At 37.0% G+C, this 20,826-nt stretch overlaps 1 protein-coding gene across 1 annotated transcript in view; it reads right to left on the bottom strand.

Moving 5' to 3' along the window:
• Positions 1-20,826, bottom strand: part of LOC110110073 (phosphatidylserine decarboxylase proenzyme 2) — a 118,260-nt gene that overhangs the window by 5,698 nt on the left and 91,736 nt on the right. Inside the window, exons 14-18 of the mRNA XM_020841376.2 lie at positions 11,145-11,192; positions 8,215-8,361; positions 6,949-7,044; positions 6,792-6,866; positions 6,608-6,700 (exon numbers count right to left, since the gene is read on the bottom strand). Of these exons, the coding sequence (XP_020697035.1) occupies positions 6,608-6,700; positions 6,792-6,866; positions 6,949-7,044; positions 8,215-8,361; positions 11,145-11,192 (459 nt within the window). The remainder of the gene's footprint in view (positions 1-6,607; positions 6,701-6,791; positions 6,867-6,948; positions 7,045-8,214; positions 8,362-11,144; positions 11,193-20,826) is intronic.

Below are 20,826 nucleotides of genomic sequence, written 5' to 3'. Positions count from 1 at the left end.
ATGCTCATAGACTTATGGGTGGGTATGGGTGGGTATTCAATATGGTGGATAAACCCTCAAGGAGATCATCCAGCCCATCTTCGAGGAGAAGTTCATGCTCCAGCCCATCCATGTCATTACGATGATGCTCGACCTGATCATGAAGATGCATTTGCATGGGTTGGGCATCAATGTTGATCAGATTGACGAGGCCAAGGAGAACTTGAAGGCATACATGATCAAGTACGGCCATGGCCTTAACTTAGTCGTCGATGAAGATGATGATGATGGCATAATTGTTCTACCGATAGAATGATGACTTATGCGGCTTATTAACACGTTAGTCCAATGCACCGCAAGCTTCATATAACATATTTTGCTGCACTTTAACAACTTGTCCCCTACATCATTATATAAAAACCATTTATTTTGTATTACAGGCATTTGGGAAATATGAAAATACATTTATTATGTTATTGCCTTCTACCTTTCAATTCTTTACAGGATTTCTTTTACATCTAAGGTCAAGCAATGCATGGGTATGGGTGGGTACTTCATCTTGAAAAATATTATGAGTGGGGGTGGGTGGGCAAAGCCAGCTCGCACAGAGCATGGGTACCCAATGGGTACTCGACCAGGACCCTGTGTAGGGCTCTGTTGAGAAGACCTTTTGGGCACCTTATACTCTTCAAACAACAAACCAAACAGCACCCCGTGGGGTGGAACAGCCGCTTTCCATGTTGATAAGATATTGGGCAGCCAGGAGGACCTTCCAGGGAAGTTGGACAATAAGAACGTTTTGCTGTAAGTATTGGACAGCTATTGAGAATCCCTTCCTGGGAAGAAAACGTGAGGTAAGGGGTGGAGCAGGGTTTGAATGCTTGCCTATTCAAAGATTTCAATTAGGAATGAGTAGATTCAATCAATCCCAATTTGAATTTGAATTGAACTTAATTTTAGGGATTTAATTGGGGAGCATTAAAAGCGAAATTAAAAGAGAAAGGGGAATGGAGTGGGCCGGCCAAGCTAGAGGAGAGAGGGGTTTCGATTTTGAGGAGGTGGGGCCCACTTGATTACTCAATTGATTTGAATAAAAATCTGAAATAATTTCAGCTTTAAACACAAAGAAGGTTTCCTAAATTACAGACGATTAATTGGGTTGATTTTGAATTTCAAATTCGAAATTCAAATCCAATTAATGCGATTGCATGAATTAAGGAGGCAATCTAGGAAACATTTAATGGCTAATGAAACTCCCAAATTTCAGATTTGAAATTCGAAAAGGGGAGAAGGAGGCGGTGGCAAGGTGGGAGGGGACCGGCGGGCTGCTTGGTTGCGGGGAAGGCTGCTGGTGGCTGGGCCGGCGGGGAAGGCTGGTGGCTGGGCCGGCCAAGGGAGGCCGGCGGTGGGGCTTGGGTGGTGGTGGGGAATTGAGAGAAAACAAAGAAAGGGATTTCGGCTAAGTGGGGAAGAAAAGATTGGGGAGAAAAACAAAGAAATTTCAAATGAAAACTCTTGAACACCAATCCACCGGTAGAACTCACAAAGAGATCTCCGACGGTCTCAACACCAATCCACCGGTAGAACTCACAAAGAGATCTCCGACGGTCTCCTCCTCAAGAACTCACAAAGAGATCTTTAGAGGTTTCATGAACTCACAAAGAGAACAAAGAGCAAATATTTTTTCATTCATCAAAACTGAAATTACAATGCATGAGGCCTCACATAAATAGGCCAAAATGAAAAAAAAAACAAGAAATGACACAAATGCCCTTCCGGGCTACATAAGCGACTAAATGCCCATAAGGGCAAAAGCGGAAAAACATCAAAATAAAATACGCTACTACATAAAATGACAAAAATACAAGTCATGCTCGTGGCCGTCGAAATCCGGCGTCGAAAATGCTGACGATGTCCTCATCACACCGGCCTCACCATTAATGGAGCCCCATTCAATTCTCAATTAATGCATTGATTACAACTTAATTTGAAATCAAATTTCAAATTGACTTCCCCCCAAAACCTCTCAAATTCTGAATTTAAAATCAGGATTAGCATTAATTTCCCCTCCCTCTCTCTTGAAACCGCCGGCCACACCTTAATGGGCTTCAATTGATTGGCCATGACTTCTCTAGGAAAGAGTTTAACTCATTCCCTGCTGCTGGCCGAAATTTCCAAAGCCCCTCTCCCTAATTTTCTTCCACTAAATCTTCTCCAAATTCAATCCAACGTGGAGCCCTCTTCTTCCGAAGACTGCAGCCTGAAATTCAGCCGATTTCCTTGCTCCCTCAGCCCTTGGAAGACCCATAATTGCTGTTTTGGGAAGATGGAATTGCTGCCCACAAATCCTGGTTGATGCCCAACGGAAGAAGTCCAGCGAGGGAAACTTAAATTCCTACCTCCTAAAACCTTCCAACTGCTGGCCGCTCTTCTACAACTTGTTGTCCACTGATTCTACGAATCTCCTAGCACCTTAGCTTCATCTGGAAGGTTCCAAATGATGTCCAGAATCTGTCCAAATCAGAAACTGCTGCTGTCTTGAAGATCCACACCTTGTCGCGGCTAATCGGTGGTGCGAAGAAGCTCATGGTGGCTGTCCTTGTCGTCCCCAACACTCAAATCATCCCGCAGGAGTGCGTATTTCTCTTGTCTTTGGGTAAAGTCAACATCCGATTCGCTATCTTCATAGTTACATCCTTGAATGTGAATTTATTATCGTCATGAAGATCATATTAATGCTTCTCCGCTAAAGCCTAGTAATTAGAAGAGTTGTGTGAGGGATATTTCATAGCCTAATCTTATTGCTAATATTGGAATCTATTGTTGGAACTATCCATATATGCAATGTTGGATTAAGCTGGCTATCTTTTAAACTTAACTTCTATGCATGTGAGATAACCTAAGCTAGGTAACACTTTAATATTTAACTTATCGTTCAATTCCGCATAAGATCTTGCTTATTATTGCCTCTAAATCTAAACGTGCAAACTTCTTTAAGCAAATCACTTTCACATGGGTTGTTTTACATCACTATGTGTATTAGCGCGATCGGGACGGCACGAGGTTGCTAAAATTGCATGATTCGTGATTATTTTGGAACGATGTGAACGGCAACGCAACAAGAGTAGACATGGGATAAGAAGAGGCCTACACAATAGAAAAGAGAAAATGAAAAAATAATATATTGGAGATGGTGTTGGTTTATAGAATCTAGGTTGACAAGAAAAGTGGATTTGGGCGTAGATCGATTATGGAAAATTATGCACTTAAGAGGTGCTAGCAACGAATTTGGACAAGGAAGAGATAGAGTGTTGACCCACGTACTAGCTACACTAATGATATAAGCAAGAAAATAATTGAAACTCATGTAGGAAACAACATTCGGTAGAAGCAACGCTTCATTAAACTGCTCAAACGACCTCTAAACGTCAAACGGATTGTGTTGGTGCAATCAGAACGTCAAATTTACCTTAAGAGGAAACCCCTCGCAGTTGAATTGAGCGCAGATGATTGGAATCGACGATCAATGCAAGGGTGCTGCGAACTCTTCCCATTCACAAAACGAACTTCGTCGTTGTAATTATATAGAAATGACTATGATAGTGCCTAGGGACCTCGGGCAAGAAAATTGTAATGGGTTTTGAGGCGACGACGCGTAAATCAAGGCGCACAAAAAATGATAAAATAGGATATATATATATATATATACTCCAGTCTTCTCCTCACAGCAGTCGAAATTCCCTTTTCTCATCTCCCTCCTCCCTCTGTTCACGCAAGACACCAAACAGCCCATGCCTTCCTCCCTTTTTGTTCTACCAGCCTCCACTTCAATTCTCCACCACTTGCCTTCCCTCTCCTACACTACAGAAGCCACCGAACTCCAGCATCCACATCCAGCCAAAACAGCCATACAATTTCCTCTACAGCCATTGTACTGGACTGATCTCCCTGCTGTTCAGCACTTGGCCCGTGAACAAATCAGCCCTTTTCCTTCTTGCTATAGCCGAACACTCAACCAAACACTTCCCCAATTCCTCTACCAACTCAGCCCATTAGCCCATGTATAACTCCCTCACAACACCTTACATATCCCTAGCATCCACTTGCCTAAAATAGCAGCCCCTTCACCTTTTGCCACCAAGATCACTACCCACAACCCACTCCCAAAGCCCAACAAATCCCACTTCAACTCCTAGCCCACCTACAGTCAACTACCCCTCTTCTCCCTTCCAGCAACCATCCAAACAGGCCCTCCCTCTCTAATTACTATTAGTAATTTAAATATTAGAAAAAAAAAACAGAGGAAAGAGAAAATAAAAAGGAGGGTGTGTTTTGCGAGATTTGATCTCTCGTTCTTTAGACACTATCGTAGTCGCCTTGCTCGCTAAGGTTTAACGCTCGCTAAACTCTAAACCTCAAATCCCTTGTCGATGCTTGCGGCACAACGAGTAAACCTCCTATGCACACTTTTCTTAGCATGATGGGAGGAATCTTGGTGCGACGTTTGCAACAAATCGGGTAAGCCATGTGAGCGTTTTTCTTAGCATGGCGGGGTAAAATTAAGTAGTTGTACGCGCTTTTATGTTGATGGAAAATTTTGCGAGCTTCGATACAGGTACCCTAAAGACCCATGCATGCCTTTTTTGGTATGGTGGCATTGAAGACCACGGCTGCAGTATCATCTGACACTGGCCATGCACTCTTGGTGAGGTGGGTAGACTTAAACTCCCAAAAATTTTCCATAAATAGGGAAAACACTGGGAGGATGCGGAATTTTTCAGTAACAGGGGACCTTAAGCATAACCTATTACACTAAAATGCAACTAAACAAAACATAAATGCTCATTGAGAATAAAAATTGGAATGTCAAAACATAACTCTTGTTGACTTAAACGAACATAAATGAATAAGCAGGAGATTCATGGTGGACAGAGATTTCACTATATGTGATGATTTGCCTGCAAGCAATGACTGACAAAAATTGTAGGGAATATAATGACCTGCTTACAAGCAATAACATGAAACCTTCAATGGATACTATAGCTTATTTATAATGATTGCATCAGTTGGAATGCAAGTGCCAATAGACAACATAGTAGTATTGCTATGCATATTACAAACCACCTACGAGCATAACAAAAGACTCATAATGTGCACAACTGATTGCCTATGGATGACAACAAAGAATATGCAATGAATGTGATAATTCACTTACGGGCGTGCATAAGAAGATTGTAAGGAATATAGCCTGCCTACAAGCAATATCAATCAACTTGCAAAGAACACATATACTTCCTACGGGCAACAATAGAAAACTTGTTATGCATACGACAATCTGCTTACAGATTAAAGTAGTAGACTTATGATGAATACAGCTTGCCTACATGCAACAATAGAAGACTTGTGATGCACACAACAGTTCCCCCCATTGACAACATTAGAGGATTTGCATTGAATGTAGCTCGCTTAATGGTAACACTAGAGGATATGTACTTAATGCAGCTGGCATATGGGTAACAACAGAGGGTTATAATACTGACATCAGTCAGCCTACAAGCACGAGCAAGGAACTTGCAATGTGATAGTTTGGCTACAGTCGACAACCGAGAACCTGTAATGAATATATCAGCTCTCCTACAGGGAAATACAAGGACCTCTACTAAATAAAGCAGCTAGCCTACAAGCAATAAATGATGTAGTACACACTACAATTCACCTGTAAGCAGAGCAAGGAATTGGTAGTGCACACAAATAGTCTACAAGAAGTAATAGGAGATTCGTAGAAAAGGATGTAACTCACTCACAAGCAAGAGCTATACCTACTAAACAAACATCTCATACGAGCTATGTTGTGATATGATGACTTGAAGGATGCCAATTAACCCCAAAAAAAAAACCTCCTATATGAAACAATTGAAATCTAATACGCCTTCATGTCACCGGATCTGTAACACTCGTACAAGCAGATAGAAGGCGTTTCTTGAATTTTAAATTAAATCTTGCACACTTTTCAATGAAAATCACTTGTACAATTCATTATATTTAAATATTTAAAAGTACCCTCATGCATTATAATATAATTTACTAAATTTAAGCACATTGTCTCGAGGAACGTGTCACTGCTTGGAGAAGCATGCAGTAGCCTCGAGAGATGTGATGTCGCCTCAGGAAGCATGTCGTTATGTCGAGAAATGTATAATATTCCAACAATGTGCATTGAAATAAAAAAAATCATAATGTGCACAACAGACAAATATGTAATGCACCTCACTTTGCATATCTCTTGTAAGTATATTCATAACAAATATAAAAACCTATAAACTTAATATTGATCATTGGTGTGAACAGACTTAACGTTAATACCTGATATAACATAAGACAAGAAAGTAATGATGGGAAATATGTTCCCTCAAAAGATGAGAATATGACAAAAAAGCAAAATTAATGCATCTGCAAATTCTAAAAGCGCAATTCAATGAAATCCCAACTCAATCAAATCAAAAGAAACAATAAATTATAATTTATAACTAAAAAAACTAAATAGTTGAACTGTGAAAATTTTCAAGGTCTGCCCAGGAAATTTGATAGAAAGAGGCATAAAAAATTTAATGGGGCAGAAACAACCAACCTTCCCAAATTTGGATGTTGAAATAATTGATACAACTCGCTTGTTTTCAGTGAAGACATTGCAGTACTTACTGTTCACTGCGATGGGATTCACCTAACAATGCAGAAATAGAGAATAAAAGAAAATAACATTAAAAAATTTGTAAAGGGTATTCGTTTAAAATTAGATGCCAATGGAAAAATACCGTATACAAAGATCCCGGAATATCCACAAAAGCCTCAATAACTCCAGAAACTGGAACATGGAAACGATGGTAATCCTTTCGCCATACAACAGAAGATAAGTTCAAAATTGATGTTTTACAATCGAATAATAAGCAAGAAAATTAGATGAGACAACACCTGGGGTGCTAGTCTAAATATCACTAAAGATCCTTGAATAAAGTTATTGGAGGATAATTCAGCGCCTAAGAGTCCTTGAACTGAAAATTTGCGACCCTGCCAAACGCCAAACAAAGCAAAAAAGTTAATAAATTATGACATCGCATATCTTCAAACTGTTTCTAAGAAACAAAAGCTTGCAGAAACTTAAAACTCCTTGGATTCAAGTTGAAGAGCCTAGCGAGTCCCCTTGAGGTATATATTTACAGAAGTGAATATCATATTAGAAAACAAAAAGTGCAACCATACAGTGGAATTTGCATGAACTTCATGTGCAATCATATGCTAGTGATATATGCAATTTATGATGCACCGACATAAGGATATGGAATGATTAAAAAAATGTAATAAAAAATAAGGAACCTAATATCTCAATTTTCAACAGACATAAGGAGGAAGTTTGAGCTAGAAGTCAAACATATGCGACTGCATGTAAAAGGGTAAGCGAGCTGTGGTTTTGCACAAACCAAATCAAGCGCACAATTTTTGACTAAGTCGCACGAAATTGAGTTGTCCTTAGCAACATTAGAGCTTTAGTATTGATTTAAATTTTATTTGTGATATATTATATAAAAAATAAAATATAGAAAATTTTAGATTTTAAAGTTTTGATATATAAAATAGTTTGTTAAAGTTTAGGTCTTTTGACAATATATATATATATAGTTTGTACATAATCAAAAGATTTAAAAAGGTTATTGAACCCAAATTTTGCTAAATGAAGATGGTTGATATGTTTAAGTAGGAATTTTATTTATTAATAAAATTATATTGAAATTTAATAGTGATTAATTTTATTTTAAAAAATCAGTGCCTTTGAGCCATGAAAATAGTTTTTAAAACATTAAAAAATATTCATTATATAAATGTTATGTTGTAAATAATTAAATTACAAAAATTATATAAATAAAATTGGTTAATTATTTTTTCCTATACCGTGCTCCTCTTCTATATATATATATAAACTGGGATATGAATTGAATTTGAGGTAGAAATTTACTATTAAAGCACAAAGCAAAAGAAGAAAAAAATAGGATAAAAATGATGGTACATAATCAAATGTCAATGATTTTAGGAAAAATGTAATGTTCATAAAATAAATACCAAAAAGAGTTTATCATAAGTTTATTTTTAATATTAACAATTCCCGTAAGAAATTTTCATAAAGACCAGATCATATAATCTTGAATCATAGTCTAAACCTATAGAAATAAATTAAAGTATCACCTTAATCCAGAGTCTTAAGCTGTCATCAACTGATTCAAATGCCATAAGACGGCAGTCAGCTGCACAAATAGCAATGTCATCATGATCTTCATAGGCAATCGGTCTTGCTCCAGGCTTTAGCTCTCTTATGAAGAATTCATTAAATGTCTGTAGGTAAAAAGAAACATCAGACCTTAAAAGGAATAAAGTATATCAAATATGCTGATTATGTGGAATGCAAAAAAGCTTTCTCAGTTATGCAAATGCTTCAGCACCATAGAAAGTAAATATTGAACTTGAATGGCAAAGGAAAGAAGCATCCCTTAGAAAAATTAGTGTTTTCCAAATAAGATTACCCCACAATAAGGTTCACGCCAAAAAGATAGCAATTGTTTAGAAAACAAATATTTTCATTAAATTGCTCTAAAGTGCACACTTTTAAGAGAAGAGTGATGGAAATCTAAAAGTTTATGCTCCTCAGAAACACAAAATATGAGTGTCGGACAAGCACCATGACATTTGAGTTTTGACAATGTTCTAATTGCCGTATTTTATGTTTTCTGGTTCATGTTGAAGTCACATGCTTATGATGCTAGTGCCCATGAAAAAGGTTGTCGACACAATTTTTGAATTGAATTAATTTGATTTAATTAAATTGAACTAATCAATTTAAAATTAGCTCAACTTAATCCAACTCAAATCGCCTAAATTGAATCAATTGATTCAATTTAAAAAAATTAATTGGTACAGTTTGGCTTTAAATTCAATAATTTGGGTCAAATTGAACCTAATTAAGTCAAATCAGGTCAATTTTTTATCAATCGCCCCAATTTGGTTAAATTGAATCAATCGATTTATTTTAACTAAATTTATTCATTCAATTCAGCCAAATCAGTTCAAATTAAACCATATCAATTCCAATTCGCTCAACCGTTTACATTTTCACAAAAATTGAACAACCAAATACACATATTAACCTCCTAAACAATTTTCCAAAAACAGGTAGTGAAAGATCAAGCAATGGTGCGTCATAGTGGGTCAGAATCGAGCTTAGTGGTGGCCCCTTTTTTTTTCTTGGTCTAATAATATGCTCAGAGACCACAGCTTACAAGGGCAATTTCATTTGATCATAGTCACATAGGAGCATAATAGTATTCAAACTATTGCCCTTCGTTTTGAACCCAAGAAGTAAGAATCGATGAAGGTGGATTCTTATTATTTCAAAGGAGAAGGGGAAGTAGCAACTTTCTTGGAGGCTGATATCGAGTTGAGAAGGTATATATTCTCAATCCTCTCCCTCTCATTCTCTCTTTCCAATTGAAGCCCAACGCTCATCTCCACATACGACAGCTTCCAAAAACAGAGAGGAGCAGTTCTTCTTATCAAACTAAAGAGTTTGTGTCAACCCTAGGTCAGTCTATCCCCCGAGACCTCTTCTTCTTCTTCTTGTCGACTTCAGTGAGTTGGTAATGATGACGATGTCCAGAACTATCTGAATACTTGCAAGAGATATTCTCCTGCACAATTGTCTTTGTCTCTGCTAGACAAATGCAGTATGGATGGTTTTCCATCAAACAATAGCTCCGAAGAGGTACTTTCTTCAACTTAGGAAGCCTAAATCTTTTGGCCTTTGTGGTTATGCATGCATGACAACCCCATTCAGCCCTCGGCCCATTCAGATCACCTTTGTTGAAATTTCTTAACCCACAACCTCATAGTCCACTCCCTTAATCTATGAAAATTTAGTGTTTTTATATGCATGGTTCTTATTTAAGAGCCCAAGGAAGAAGACAACCGAATCATTTGTTTATGAAATTTGAATTTAATATACTCCAAGCATTGATAGTGTTTGCAAAGAGACTTAATTTAACCTAGATTTGAAATATTTGGCGTAAATATCATTCATAAAGCTACCCAAAAATTTTCATTTTGAGTTTTAAAAGACCACGTTCAATCCACTGGCATGTGTACATTGCAGATGACGTGGCCATGTGGCGAATTATAATCTTTTAAGAATTTCATGAAGTGACACTTTTGTCTTTATGAGGTTGTATTTTATTTTAGAGAAATCAATTCTGCTCTTATAAATAGGATGGTCATTCTTGTTCATCTCCACTATTCAAGTTCAAAATCATATAGTTCCATACGGTTGAGTACTCTAACAAGGAGGAGGTTCTGTTTATTCTCTTGGCGAGCTTTTAAATCTGTTGCAAGTCACCTTGCTTGCAAAAAAGTTGCTTACTTCATTGCAAGCTCCCTGTAAGTCTATTTGATGTTCAGTATTTGTGATTTTTATTCATCTGTTGAGTCATACGGATGGCAGAGATGATGCAGGTCTATTTCTAAGAGCGATATGCAAGCAGGAAGAGCCGTTACTAGGCTTCCAATTGCAGCAAGGATCCCTAGATTAGAGCCACAGTCCACCACCATGTGTATTTCCAAGAATGGATCCTAAAATAGGGAAGAGCAGGCCGCCACCTGGATTTTTTAAATAATTAAGCTACCAATTTCCAAAATAGATACAAGACTTCCAAAAAAAATAAGGGTTCTATTAATCAAAACATGAACTCCATGAGATGATCTAACAACCTCACTCTTCTTTGCTTTTAAGAAATAATCTATACGGATTGGACACGTGCAAATAAAGAAAAAAGAGTTTTGTACACACTGACGGAGCAAGAAATATTTTTAGTAGGGGGCATAAAAATTAATTTTAATTTTTGACAGAATAAATTGAACATTTACAAAGAAAACATCAAATAATAGTGGCAAGTTAATATCTAGCTACCAAGGGGATGCACATGATTAACAAGAACAACCTTAAATTTTCCCTTATTTATGCAAATTGAATTCAATTAGATATAGTACTACAACTGCACCGTACGTAATTTCAAGCCGCTACATAGTTGAGAAAAATGATAAAAGAAAACTATTTGTCATTGTACAAGAACCTTGAAAGAGTCAATGGGATGCTTGATCTCGTCAATATTAATTTGATCCTGCTTGTAAAAAATGTAAAGAATAAATTAGTAGCAGCAAATGAATATGACATAAGTCCAACAAAAGGACATTCCATCGTAATGGCATCGATGAAAATTGCTTACAAAATAAAACAATCCAAACCAAGCATTTATTTTAAGATAAACTTCATTGAAAGTGTGGTGAACTAAATTAGTTCATATTTCAGTTTAAGTATGCATCTCTAAAATTTAAGGGTGGCATAAAGGAGTTTTTAATGAAATAGAGAAAGATGAAGTCCAGTCCAAATGCACCATCATGCCAAGAACACCACATTCTTGTTGGCTCATTCCTTCTGGCTCATTTGGTGTTGAAATAATAGGAAAAAATAGAAAGCCAGAATCCACTGAGCTGTCAGCTTTGATTAATATAAAATCCTAATAGATCGTCTCTGCTTGTAGATAGTAACGGATTGGTAGGGTGGATTAAAGTAAAGATGTACTAATTGCTAATAAAAATTCCATTTCAAATTGAGTCATTAATGGATTCAATGACAATTATATGATTTAATTCAACACCAAATATTTCTCAAACTGATGAGGCAAGTATTGTAAAACCCGAAATCGATAATCGTAGGCGTCGCACGCATTTCGATGCATCGCGATGAAATTTAAGTGAAAATTTAATGTCATCGGAATTCGACGGAATAAATTTTATAAAATTTTAGGCAAAATTTAAAACAATTTGATATAAAGAACATATAGTCAATTTTGCTTAATTTTGAAGTTAAAAATATTAGAAGTTTTGGTATACCTAAAATACTCTTATTTAAATTAAAACTAAAAACATAATGAGAGGGACCCAGTTAAGACTTTTTGCATATAACATTAACCCTCATCTCTCTTGAGGGGACTGAATGAAATTCGGTCCCTATTATTTCGTTCGGCAGAGAGACGAAGGGGGAGGCTGAGACAAGAGGGAGGCGCACGGGCAGGAGCTTTTCGACGGGCGGCGGTTTCCGACGAAGAAATTTGGGGAAATTGTAGAGGAGACTAAAGAGAAGACTTAGGTATGATTTATTTAAGCAGTTCTCCATTCCCCGCAAAGTTTTCTTAAGAAATAAATTTTAGGGTTTCTCCAAAAATGAGTTTTCTTTCAAAATCTCTTCACGAAATCAATAAGGATAGGGAGGATGTTTTAATGATAAAAACCAAGTTTCTCTCAAATTTCTTTTGAGATTGAAAAATTAGGGTTTCTCTCAAAAATTTAAATTCCTTAAAGAGCGTTCACAAAAATGTTTCATATGGATCCTAAGAGTTTCTAAAATGAAATTTTAGGATTTTTCAAGAATTTGTATTTTTCTAATTTTTTATTAAATTAATCTGAAAATACACTAACCTAATTATAAATTAGGTTTAAGGAGAGATTTGGAATGATTTTGAAAGGGAATTTATGACTTAAATGTTTCCAAAAAAATTAATAATTATTTAATCCGAAAATGAATTTTTAATTTTTTTTTTAAATGGATGAAGGAGGGAAAAGCTTTAAGGAACATAAAATTTATTTATATCTTATTTGAATGTCAGGTTGTGATCAATAAGGGTAGCGACGAGTGTCAAAGAGACACTATACGAATTTGTTGTACTTGTGTTAAGGTAGTTACTCATATCTCTTATAAAAATTTCATATGATGCTCTGCTCTTTATATGTAATGCAAGTTTTTTTTTTAAGTTTTCAAAGTTTATGTTATTTACAAATTATGTTTTGAAAATAACTTGTTAGTAAAGTCTCTATATTTCATTATGTTACTAAGCTTACATGATATGGTTTATTCATGATTTTCATATGTTAATCTTATGATTTATTATTCATGATAGTTTTCATTAAGTATATGATTGATTGAAAAATAGTTTATAAGTTCATGATATGAAACTGTGCATGTTGCTCAAATGGTAAAAGAGCTCTTCACAGCCAAATGGTAAATGGGCTCTTTAGAGCCAATGGTAAAGGAATGGTCAAATAAATGAATATGTGTACATGATCAGTACAAACTCTATGGATGCTTCCGAGATTAGTGTTATTGTAAATACTATACATATTAATGTTTATATTTGTTTTCTATGCATATTAAAAGTTTGTTTGAGGAAATGTTATGAAAAATCTTTTATTCATAAAGGTTTTGAATTTATTCAGTAATGGATGTTATTTAAAGTTTTCACATGATGGTTGTTTTTCATATAAAAATGTTTTAATATTGTTTTATGAAATTTTTATGGGAAATATGAATTACCTGTTGAGCAAATAAGCTCATCCCTTGTTGTGGGATTCTTTTTCAGGAGAACCATCTAGGAACTGATGGCAGAGAGACAGTTTACTTGCCGTCGTAGGACTGGACGGAGACGGAGTGAGGGGTTTTTCTTTCAGTTTGTGTGTGTGTGTAAGGCATAGATTGTATGTTTTAGGACCTTTGGGAATTGTTGTATTGACTTATTTAGTGTTTGATGTGCGGAGTGACAAGTTTTTCTTTCAGTTTGTGTGTGTGTGTAAGGCATAGATTGTATGTTTTATGAACTTTGGGAATTGTTGTATTGACTTATTTAGTGTTTGATGTTATTGAAGACTTGTAGAAGAGAAAATAATATATATATGGTTTAGTGGCTCTTTTATGTCATATTTGAATATACATCATACAGGTTTATATGAGGGTGAAAGTTAGTTTATATTGTTCATCGTATGACTGTTTGTTCCCGCCTCGTCTTTGCGAGCTTACCAGGTCGGATCGTGACAAGTATGGGAATAGATATCTTGTTTTATGTCCGTAAATGCCATATCGAATCATTATGTTGTCACAAATTACAAGGATGACTATGGCGTATCTTCGGTGGGAGGTAAAGCACAAAATCTAATTGAAATAGATCTGGAAAGAGAAAAAGTTTTGCTAGCTAAACAATTATTGGGTGACATTTATAGACAGTGGGATTAAATTCTACGCTACAATAAAATTTCAAAAGCGCCTCACACCCAGTTCTAAAGAGAAGCCAAAAAATATCAAGCATTATGTTAGAAAGAAGGTTCTAATATCCAGTGTTTAGATATACTAACAAATCATACAAAAAGAGTGAACGCTCAAAACATTAACTCCTTTTGCTCAACTTATACCTCTGTTTCTCTGTCCACTCAAGCCTTAAATTCTCTAACAGCTGGATGTGGAGTTATTGTTGAGTCAAATTGAATATCTCTCCAAGCATCTATTCATTAAACTTTTCTTTATTTATTTTTTATTAATTGACCTTCTCTCTACTCAGTGTTACTTCATAAAGATAGGAACTTGGAATGTTTAAGGTTTGGGTGGTAAATTTTATAAAAAAAGATTTTGGAATGTATTCTGCTCTGTACAACTTGGCATTATCTACCTGGAAGAAATTAAGTTGACAATTCCTACTATCAAATCCATTGGAGGTGATATAATTAATAATTGGAAAATTCTCAATGCTAATGGGAGGACTAGACGCATTATCTGTAGTTGGAATTATGGAATTCTTAATATTTTGAATTCCTAAATCGATACTTTATCTATCACAGTTTTCTTCCACTTGAAAGTTATTCAACTAAATTTTGTTTTCACTATTACTGCCCCATATTGCTTCTGGGATGAGGTAAAAGCTGTTGGATCTAGCTAGTCTTCTACTAGAATTTTTGTGGAGACTTCAATGACAGTATCTCTATTGATGAGATTACAATAATTTCAAGCCTCCCTCTGATCTTTTTATTGAAACCATTCATGACTTAAATTAAATTGATCTACCATTGCAGGGAAGGAATTAGATTTTTGCTACTTCTTTATCTCCCCTAGTATTGATGATGTCTTCCTAGTTGTGGTCAAAACGCACTTAGCAAATTATTCTCCGGTCATTGATTATTTTCAACTCTAATCAGAATCCCTTGTACAAATCTCATATCTTTCACTTCGCAAACCATTGGTTTTTGCAGCGATGGTTTTACTAAAATGCTCACTAGCTGTTCGAAAGGCTTTCATGCCGATGCTGGTGGGGCTGAAAGGAGGATCTACAAACTCAAGCTCACAAAGAAAAAACTTAAGGAATAGAGAAAACTCCAACTTGGGCCAATCTAAAATAGGAAAAAAATGGATGTGAATCAACAATTAGAAGAATATGAAATATTGGCAAAGAACAAGCTTTATTCTTTATATTGAGGGGGGCAATAACACTTCTTTCTGTCACAATTTTGCCAACAGTGAACATAAGAATAACTTTATTTATTCAATCTCTAATGAATTTAAGGTTCATTAAGAGCAAAAAAAAAAATTGTTGATGTTTCTAATACCTACTACAGAAAGATATTTAGCCAAATTCTCCCCTCTTTACTCCAATGATGATCCAAATATTTATGAAGGACTGGATTCTCCTTTTTCGATGAAAAAATTAAAGAGGTTATCTTCTCCCTTTGTGGTTGCAAATCATCCAAGCTTTATACCATTTCTAGAAATTTATCTAAACATTGTGACATATTATCCATTCAGTCCTAGAACTTATATTTAAAATATATTTCGACAAAGATTCTCTAGCTAGGCTAGTGTTGCAACATTTGTCGTATTGTAAAAATGTGCATAGTGAATTTCTAGAGATTTTAAGCATATTACCCTCTTGAAGGATGCTATCAAAATCTTCATTAAAACTATCTCCAACAAGCCTAAATCTCTTATGCCCAAGCATGATAATGTCTCTTAAGGTGCCTTTATGTCTAACAAAAGCACAAGCTACACATGTACTAATTCACTCCAACCTTGAGGAAGCAAAAAAATATACATATTTAAAGTTGACTTTGACAAAAAAGGCTTTTGCTTGTTGAGATTGAGTTTCTTTAGATCTGGGATCTTAACTTCTTATGAGCAGGTTGAAGAGAGCTCTCACAGCTTGATATAATTCAATGATAAATATGCAAGTTTCCTGATAAGTTTCTTGAAAAGTGAAAATTGATGAAAGATAGAAGTATGTCTACAGAAGACGGCGCTAAAATAAAAGTATGTAATTTTTTTTTAATGTAAATAAAAGTTGATTTTGGTCGGGAAGGGAAGAAGTGCTGTTTTTGTAATCCAAATCCGGAATTTTTGGATTTACAAAAGTTCGGATCGAAATGGTGGCCAAGAAAGTTGATGCGCTAGAAGAAAGGCTTGAAGGAGAGATGAACCAAATCAAGACAACGGTAGAGGAAAGGATTTCCTCCATGGAAGGACAAGTAGCCAATCTCCGGGACATGATGAAGAAAATGTTAAAAATCCACAACCAAACGGCGGCTTCCGTGGCAAAAGGGAGGAAAGAAAAAACACGAATTCTGAAATTCGTAGGGAGGAAGATGAGGTGGAAATCGTGGAAGAGGAAGGAAGAAGAGCCTATCTAGAGGGAAGAAAGAGGAAGTTATGGGGAACGCCATGAGAGATACTAGGTCATCGTCATGCTAATTTTGAAGACATAATGGGGGATTTTGAAGGGAGTTTGGGCTATGGAAGAGCAAGGGAAGAGCGGGACAGATGGGGTGGATCGAGCACTTGGGAAAGGGGAAGTTATGGAAGAATCAGAAGAAATGGTGCTGACCAGAAGGTGAGGAAGTTGAAGATGCCCATCTTCGAAGGAGAAGATGCGTATTGATGGATTTACAAGATAGAGCGGTACTTTGCCGTCAATGGGTTGACGGAGGAGAAGTTGACACCAGCGGGATTGTGCTTGGAAGGGAAAGCACTATCGTGGTTTCAGCGGAGAGACCAACGAAGGCCGCTCAGGAACTGGAGGGAATTTAAAGAATGCATAATATAGCGTTTCCAAACCGATCGGGGAGGAGAATTCTATGAGCAGTTCTTTGCTTTGACACAGGAGGGATCAGTAGCAGATTATCGGGAGCAGTTTGAGCACCTAGTTAGCAGGGTGGATCGACTCTCTGATACAGTGTTGGAGGGGAATTTCATGAAATGGTTGAAGGCAGAAATCCGAGCGGCAGTGAAAGTTCTGATGCCAAGTGACTTAGGGGAGGCCATGAAATTGGCACAGCTGGTGGAAAATTAGAAGAATCTGGAGAAGGGACCCATGAGCAGCAGCTCAGGAGGCTATTACAAGAATACGACCACTTTTCTAGCACCCAAGGGGCCTGCCTCAGGCAACATTAATGAGACAGTCAGGAAGAAGCCAATAGGAGGAGGGAGTGGGGAAAATTTCAAGAGACTGACAAAGAAGGAGATGCAGTAGAAGAGAGCCAAGGGGTTGTGTTTCAGGTGCAAGAAGAAGTATACGCCATGGCATCGATGCAAGGACCAAACTCTTCATGTTCTCATCATCTGCAATGACGAGGAAACTGAGGGAGGTGAGGAGGAGATCGAGGAGAACATGGAGGAGAAGCTACACTTGGATCTGGCTGAGGTTTCCCTGAACTCAGTGATAGGATTCACTACGAATCATACAATGAAGGTGAAGGGGGGGATAGAGGGCAGGGAGGTGATGGTGCTAATTGATAGTGGGGCTACCCACAATTTCATTTTCACTCAGGTAGTCGATCAACTGGGAGTGAAATTGGTGGACACCGCTTGTTATGGAGTGATGATGGGTACATGGAAGGTGGAGAAAGGCCAGGGGATTTTTAGAGGAGTGATGTTGATCATCTAGGGGATTCAGGTAAGGGAGGACTTTCTTTCACTAGAATTAGAAAGTACTGATGTCATCCTTGGAATGAAGTGATTACAAACCTTAGGGAAAACCAAGGACAATTGGGGAGCACTCATGATGGAACTAATGATGGATGGGAGAAAGATGATTATAAGAGGAGATGCAGTGCTATCCAAAGCCATTGTATCACTTAAGACCATGGTTAGGGGACTTCAAGAGGTGGCGAAAGATTATCTAGTGAGACTAAACAGGTTGGATGCGATCAAATTGGAGGGAGGGGTGTTTCTCTTTCTGTGCAACCCTTGGTTCAGCAATACAATAAAATTTTTCAGTTGCCTCAAGGATGGCCACCTCCGCGGGAACACGAGCATATTTCCACCTTAAGGACAAGGCGGATCTTTGGAGGGGAGTATTGTTAGATCGGTCCGTACGGGACCGGCATTTCACTATTGATGCGGGATCTCCGCCTCCTGCGGAGATCAGGCGACCTGACCGCCCAAGCAGAGCGTTTTAGGAAGGATTTTTGGTTGGGATTAAGAGAAAAATTTGAATGTAGGGACTGTTTAGAGTTTTCCTTTGATTTGTATGCATTAAATACTTTGTTTTTCTAGGGTTAGTGCATCTTGAATTTAGCTGAAATTTGAGATCAATTAGATTTAGGTTTTCTTTGGGCTCTAGCGGCGTCTAGAGATAGATCGATCCTCCTCTCGAATTGAGGATCAAGTGTATCTTGTTATTTTGTTCGCGCGAACTGCCTGTTCCGCGAACTGTTCTGTTCGCGGAATTAAAAGGGTGGGCCGGTTCGGGTGAACCGGCCGGATGAACCGGTTGTCACATTCCTTTCATCAAATAATATCAATTATCTACTATTTTTGTGATTTTTTGCATATTTTCATGAAGAAATCTCGCTATTTACCGAAGATTGAATGAAATACTTGAGATCTACAAGTGTTTCCTATCAGTGAGATGCTGATTGTTGATTTGTTGTTATTGTGTAGCTTCATCGGTCCTTCCCATTTGATCCTTAGTTCTTCTAGAATCATTTTGATCCATAGTAGTTCACATATTCCTAAGGCCATAGCTTAATCTGCATCAGTATGATAGAAGTCATTTGCGATTAGAGAGGTAGATCGGTTTTCCTAAATAACATAGACGCTGCTAGGATGCTCTCAAAGAAAAGAACTACAACAAAACAAAAAACTCAGCAATAGCATACTCTAAATCCTATACAACTCTCCCTTAAATAGCCCTAAAACACAAAATCATAAATAGAACCTTCCTAAATAATTAAACATAATTTAGGAAACTTTCCTAAACAAATAAACATGATTTAGGAAACTTTAATTTAGAAAACCTTCCTAAACTATTAAACTTATTTTAGGAACATCCTTAAATTAAATTCTCTCTTCTACTTAAATTCAAATTGGATTTTTTTTCCTAAATAATTCCCTCCTTATTCCTCTTCCTAATATAATCACAGCTTTGCTAGCCCCCATAAGGGGGGCTGAATTTTCCCCGTCTTTGCTCCAGGTTCTGCCCAGCCAGATGGCTGGTTCGGTCCATGCTGGATCAAATGGTTGGGCTGGACGCCCCCCTCCAATTGTATCAACATCAAAGTCATAACAACATAAAATCTATATATAGCCACCTTGGCCTACTTGGGATCCTTGAGAATGACTGCTAATTGATCCTCAGATGTTGCAACCTGTGATTTGTTAACATTTGTAGACTAGGATCGTTGGTAACCCTGAGATGATGGAATTATATGATCTTGATCGAATCCACCTCCATCACCCATTAATTCAACAAATCATATAGTACGAAGTTTAAATTTAAAACCATATCAAAGTAATTCATTGTTAATTAAGAGTGCTCTCCCATGTCTTGGAAGGGTAATTAACTATAAGGGCTTGCGCTCATGCTCCAATTCTCCCCGCATTTTCCTAACCACCAATGTATGCTCAGTTCTCACCCTTCCCAAATGTTTCCTTCATCTCATGTCTTTGATCCAACATGCCTCATGTCTCCCTATGCATTGACTGAGCCCACTCACTTTCCCTTTACTCCTCACTTCTCCAACACGCTCCATGTTATTGACTTCCCTTCCCATGGTTCGATCCTTCCCAGTCAAACGCGGCGTGTTCGAATGATGATCGCTTTTACGCGAGAAAGGGGGACCACCCTCTAAGCCTAAGTCTTCCTCAATGACCGATAGCGTACAAGTACCGTGAGGGAAAGGTGAAAAGAACCCCCATCGGGGAGTGCAATAGAGAACATGAGATCCGATGCGAACAATCAGTCGAAGGAGCGGAGTGCTTAGTACTCACTCTAACGGCGTACCTTCCGCATGATGGGTCAACGAGGAAATGGGAACAGCGGCTTAAGCCATTAGGTGTAGGCGCTTGGAAGAGGTGGAAGATGATAGTTCTTCCTATTTGGCCCAAAACTGATCGATCTAGCCATGAGCAGGTTGAAGAGAGCTCTCACAGGTTACAATGAGATTACAAAATTAGAGAGGGAAAAGCTATAAAATTGGGATTTTTTTATTTACATTAAAAAAATCTAGAAAATCAAAAACAATTCACTCATTTTTTTTTTTGTTAAAATGAGATTACAAAATAAAAAAAAAATTCACAGGTTTCATGGTCATAAGGGGGAAAAAGTTGAAATTATAAAAAATAATATTAAGACTCTTTTGGCTTGCCAAATAATCACAATAATTTATTTACCATATATGTTTGAAATGTGTTTTTTTCAATGCTCTGAAAATTGGACCGGACAACAAACCGGAAGAAGGAGATGTTCACGGTTCGACCGGTCAAACCGAGGTCGAACCGAATGACGTAATTAATAATAAATATTACTAAAATTTAATAAAATTAACATAATGATAATGTTATCATTTAAAGTATGAGACAAACAAATAAAAAAAAATTATGAAACATAAAATTTATATAATTAAGTAAAAGAATTATTTTAAAATCTCACATAAAAGAAAAAAATT

This window comes from Dendrobium catenatum, unplaced genomic scaffold, assembly GCF_001605985.2.
Source record: "Dendrobium catenatum unplaced genomic scaffold, ASM160598v2 fragScaff_scaffold_1428, whole genome shotgun sequence".
In the NCBI taxonomy this organism is placed as follows: Eukaryota; Viridiplantae; Streptophyta; class Magnoliopsida; order Asparagales; family Orchidaceae; genus Dendrobium; species Dendrobium catenatum.
Note: the sequence above shows the minus strand (reverse complement) of the source record. Positions and strands in the feature narration are given on the sequence as shown.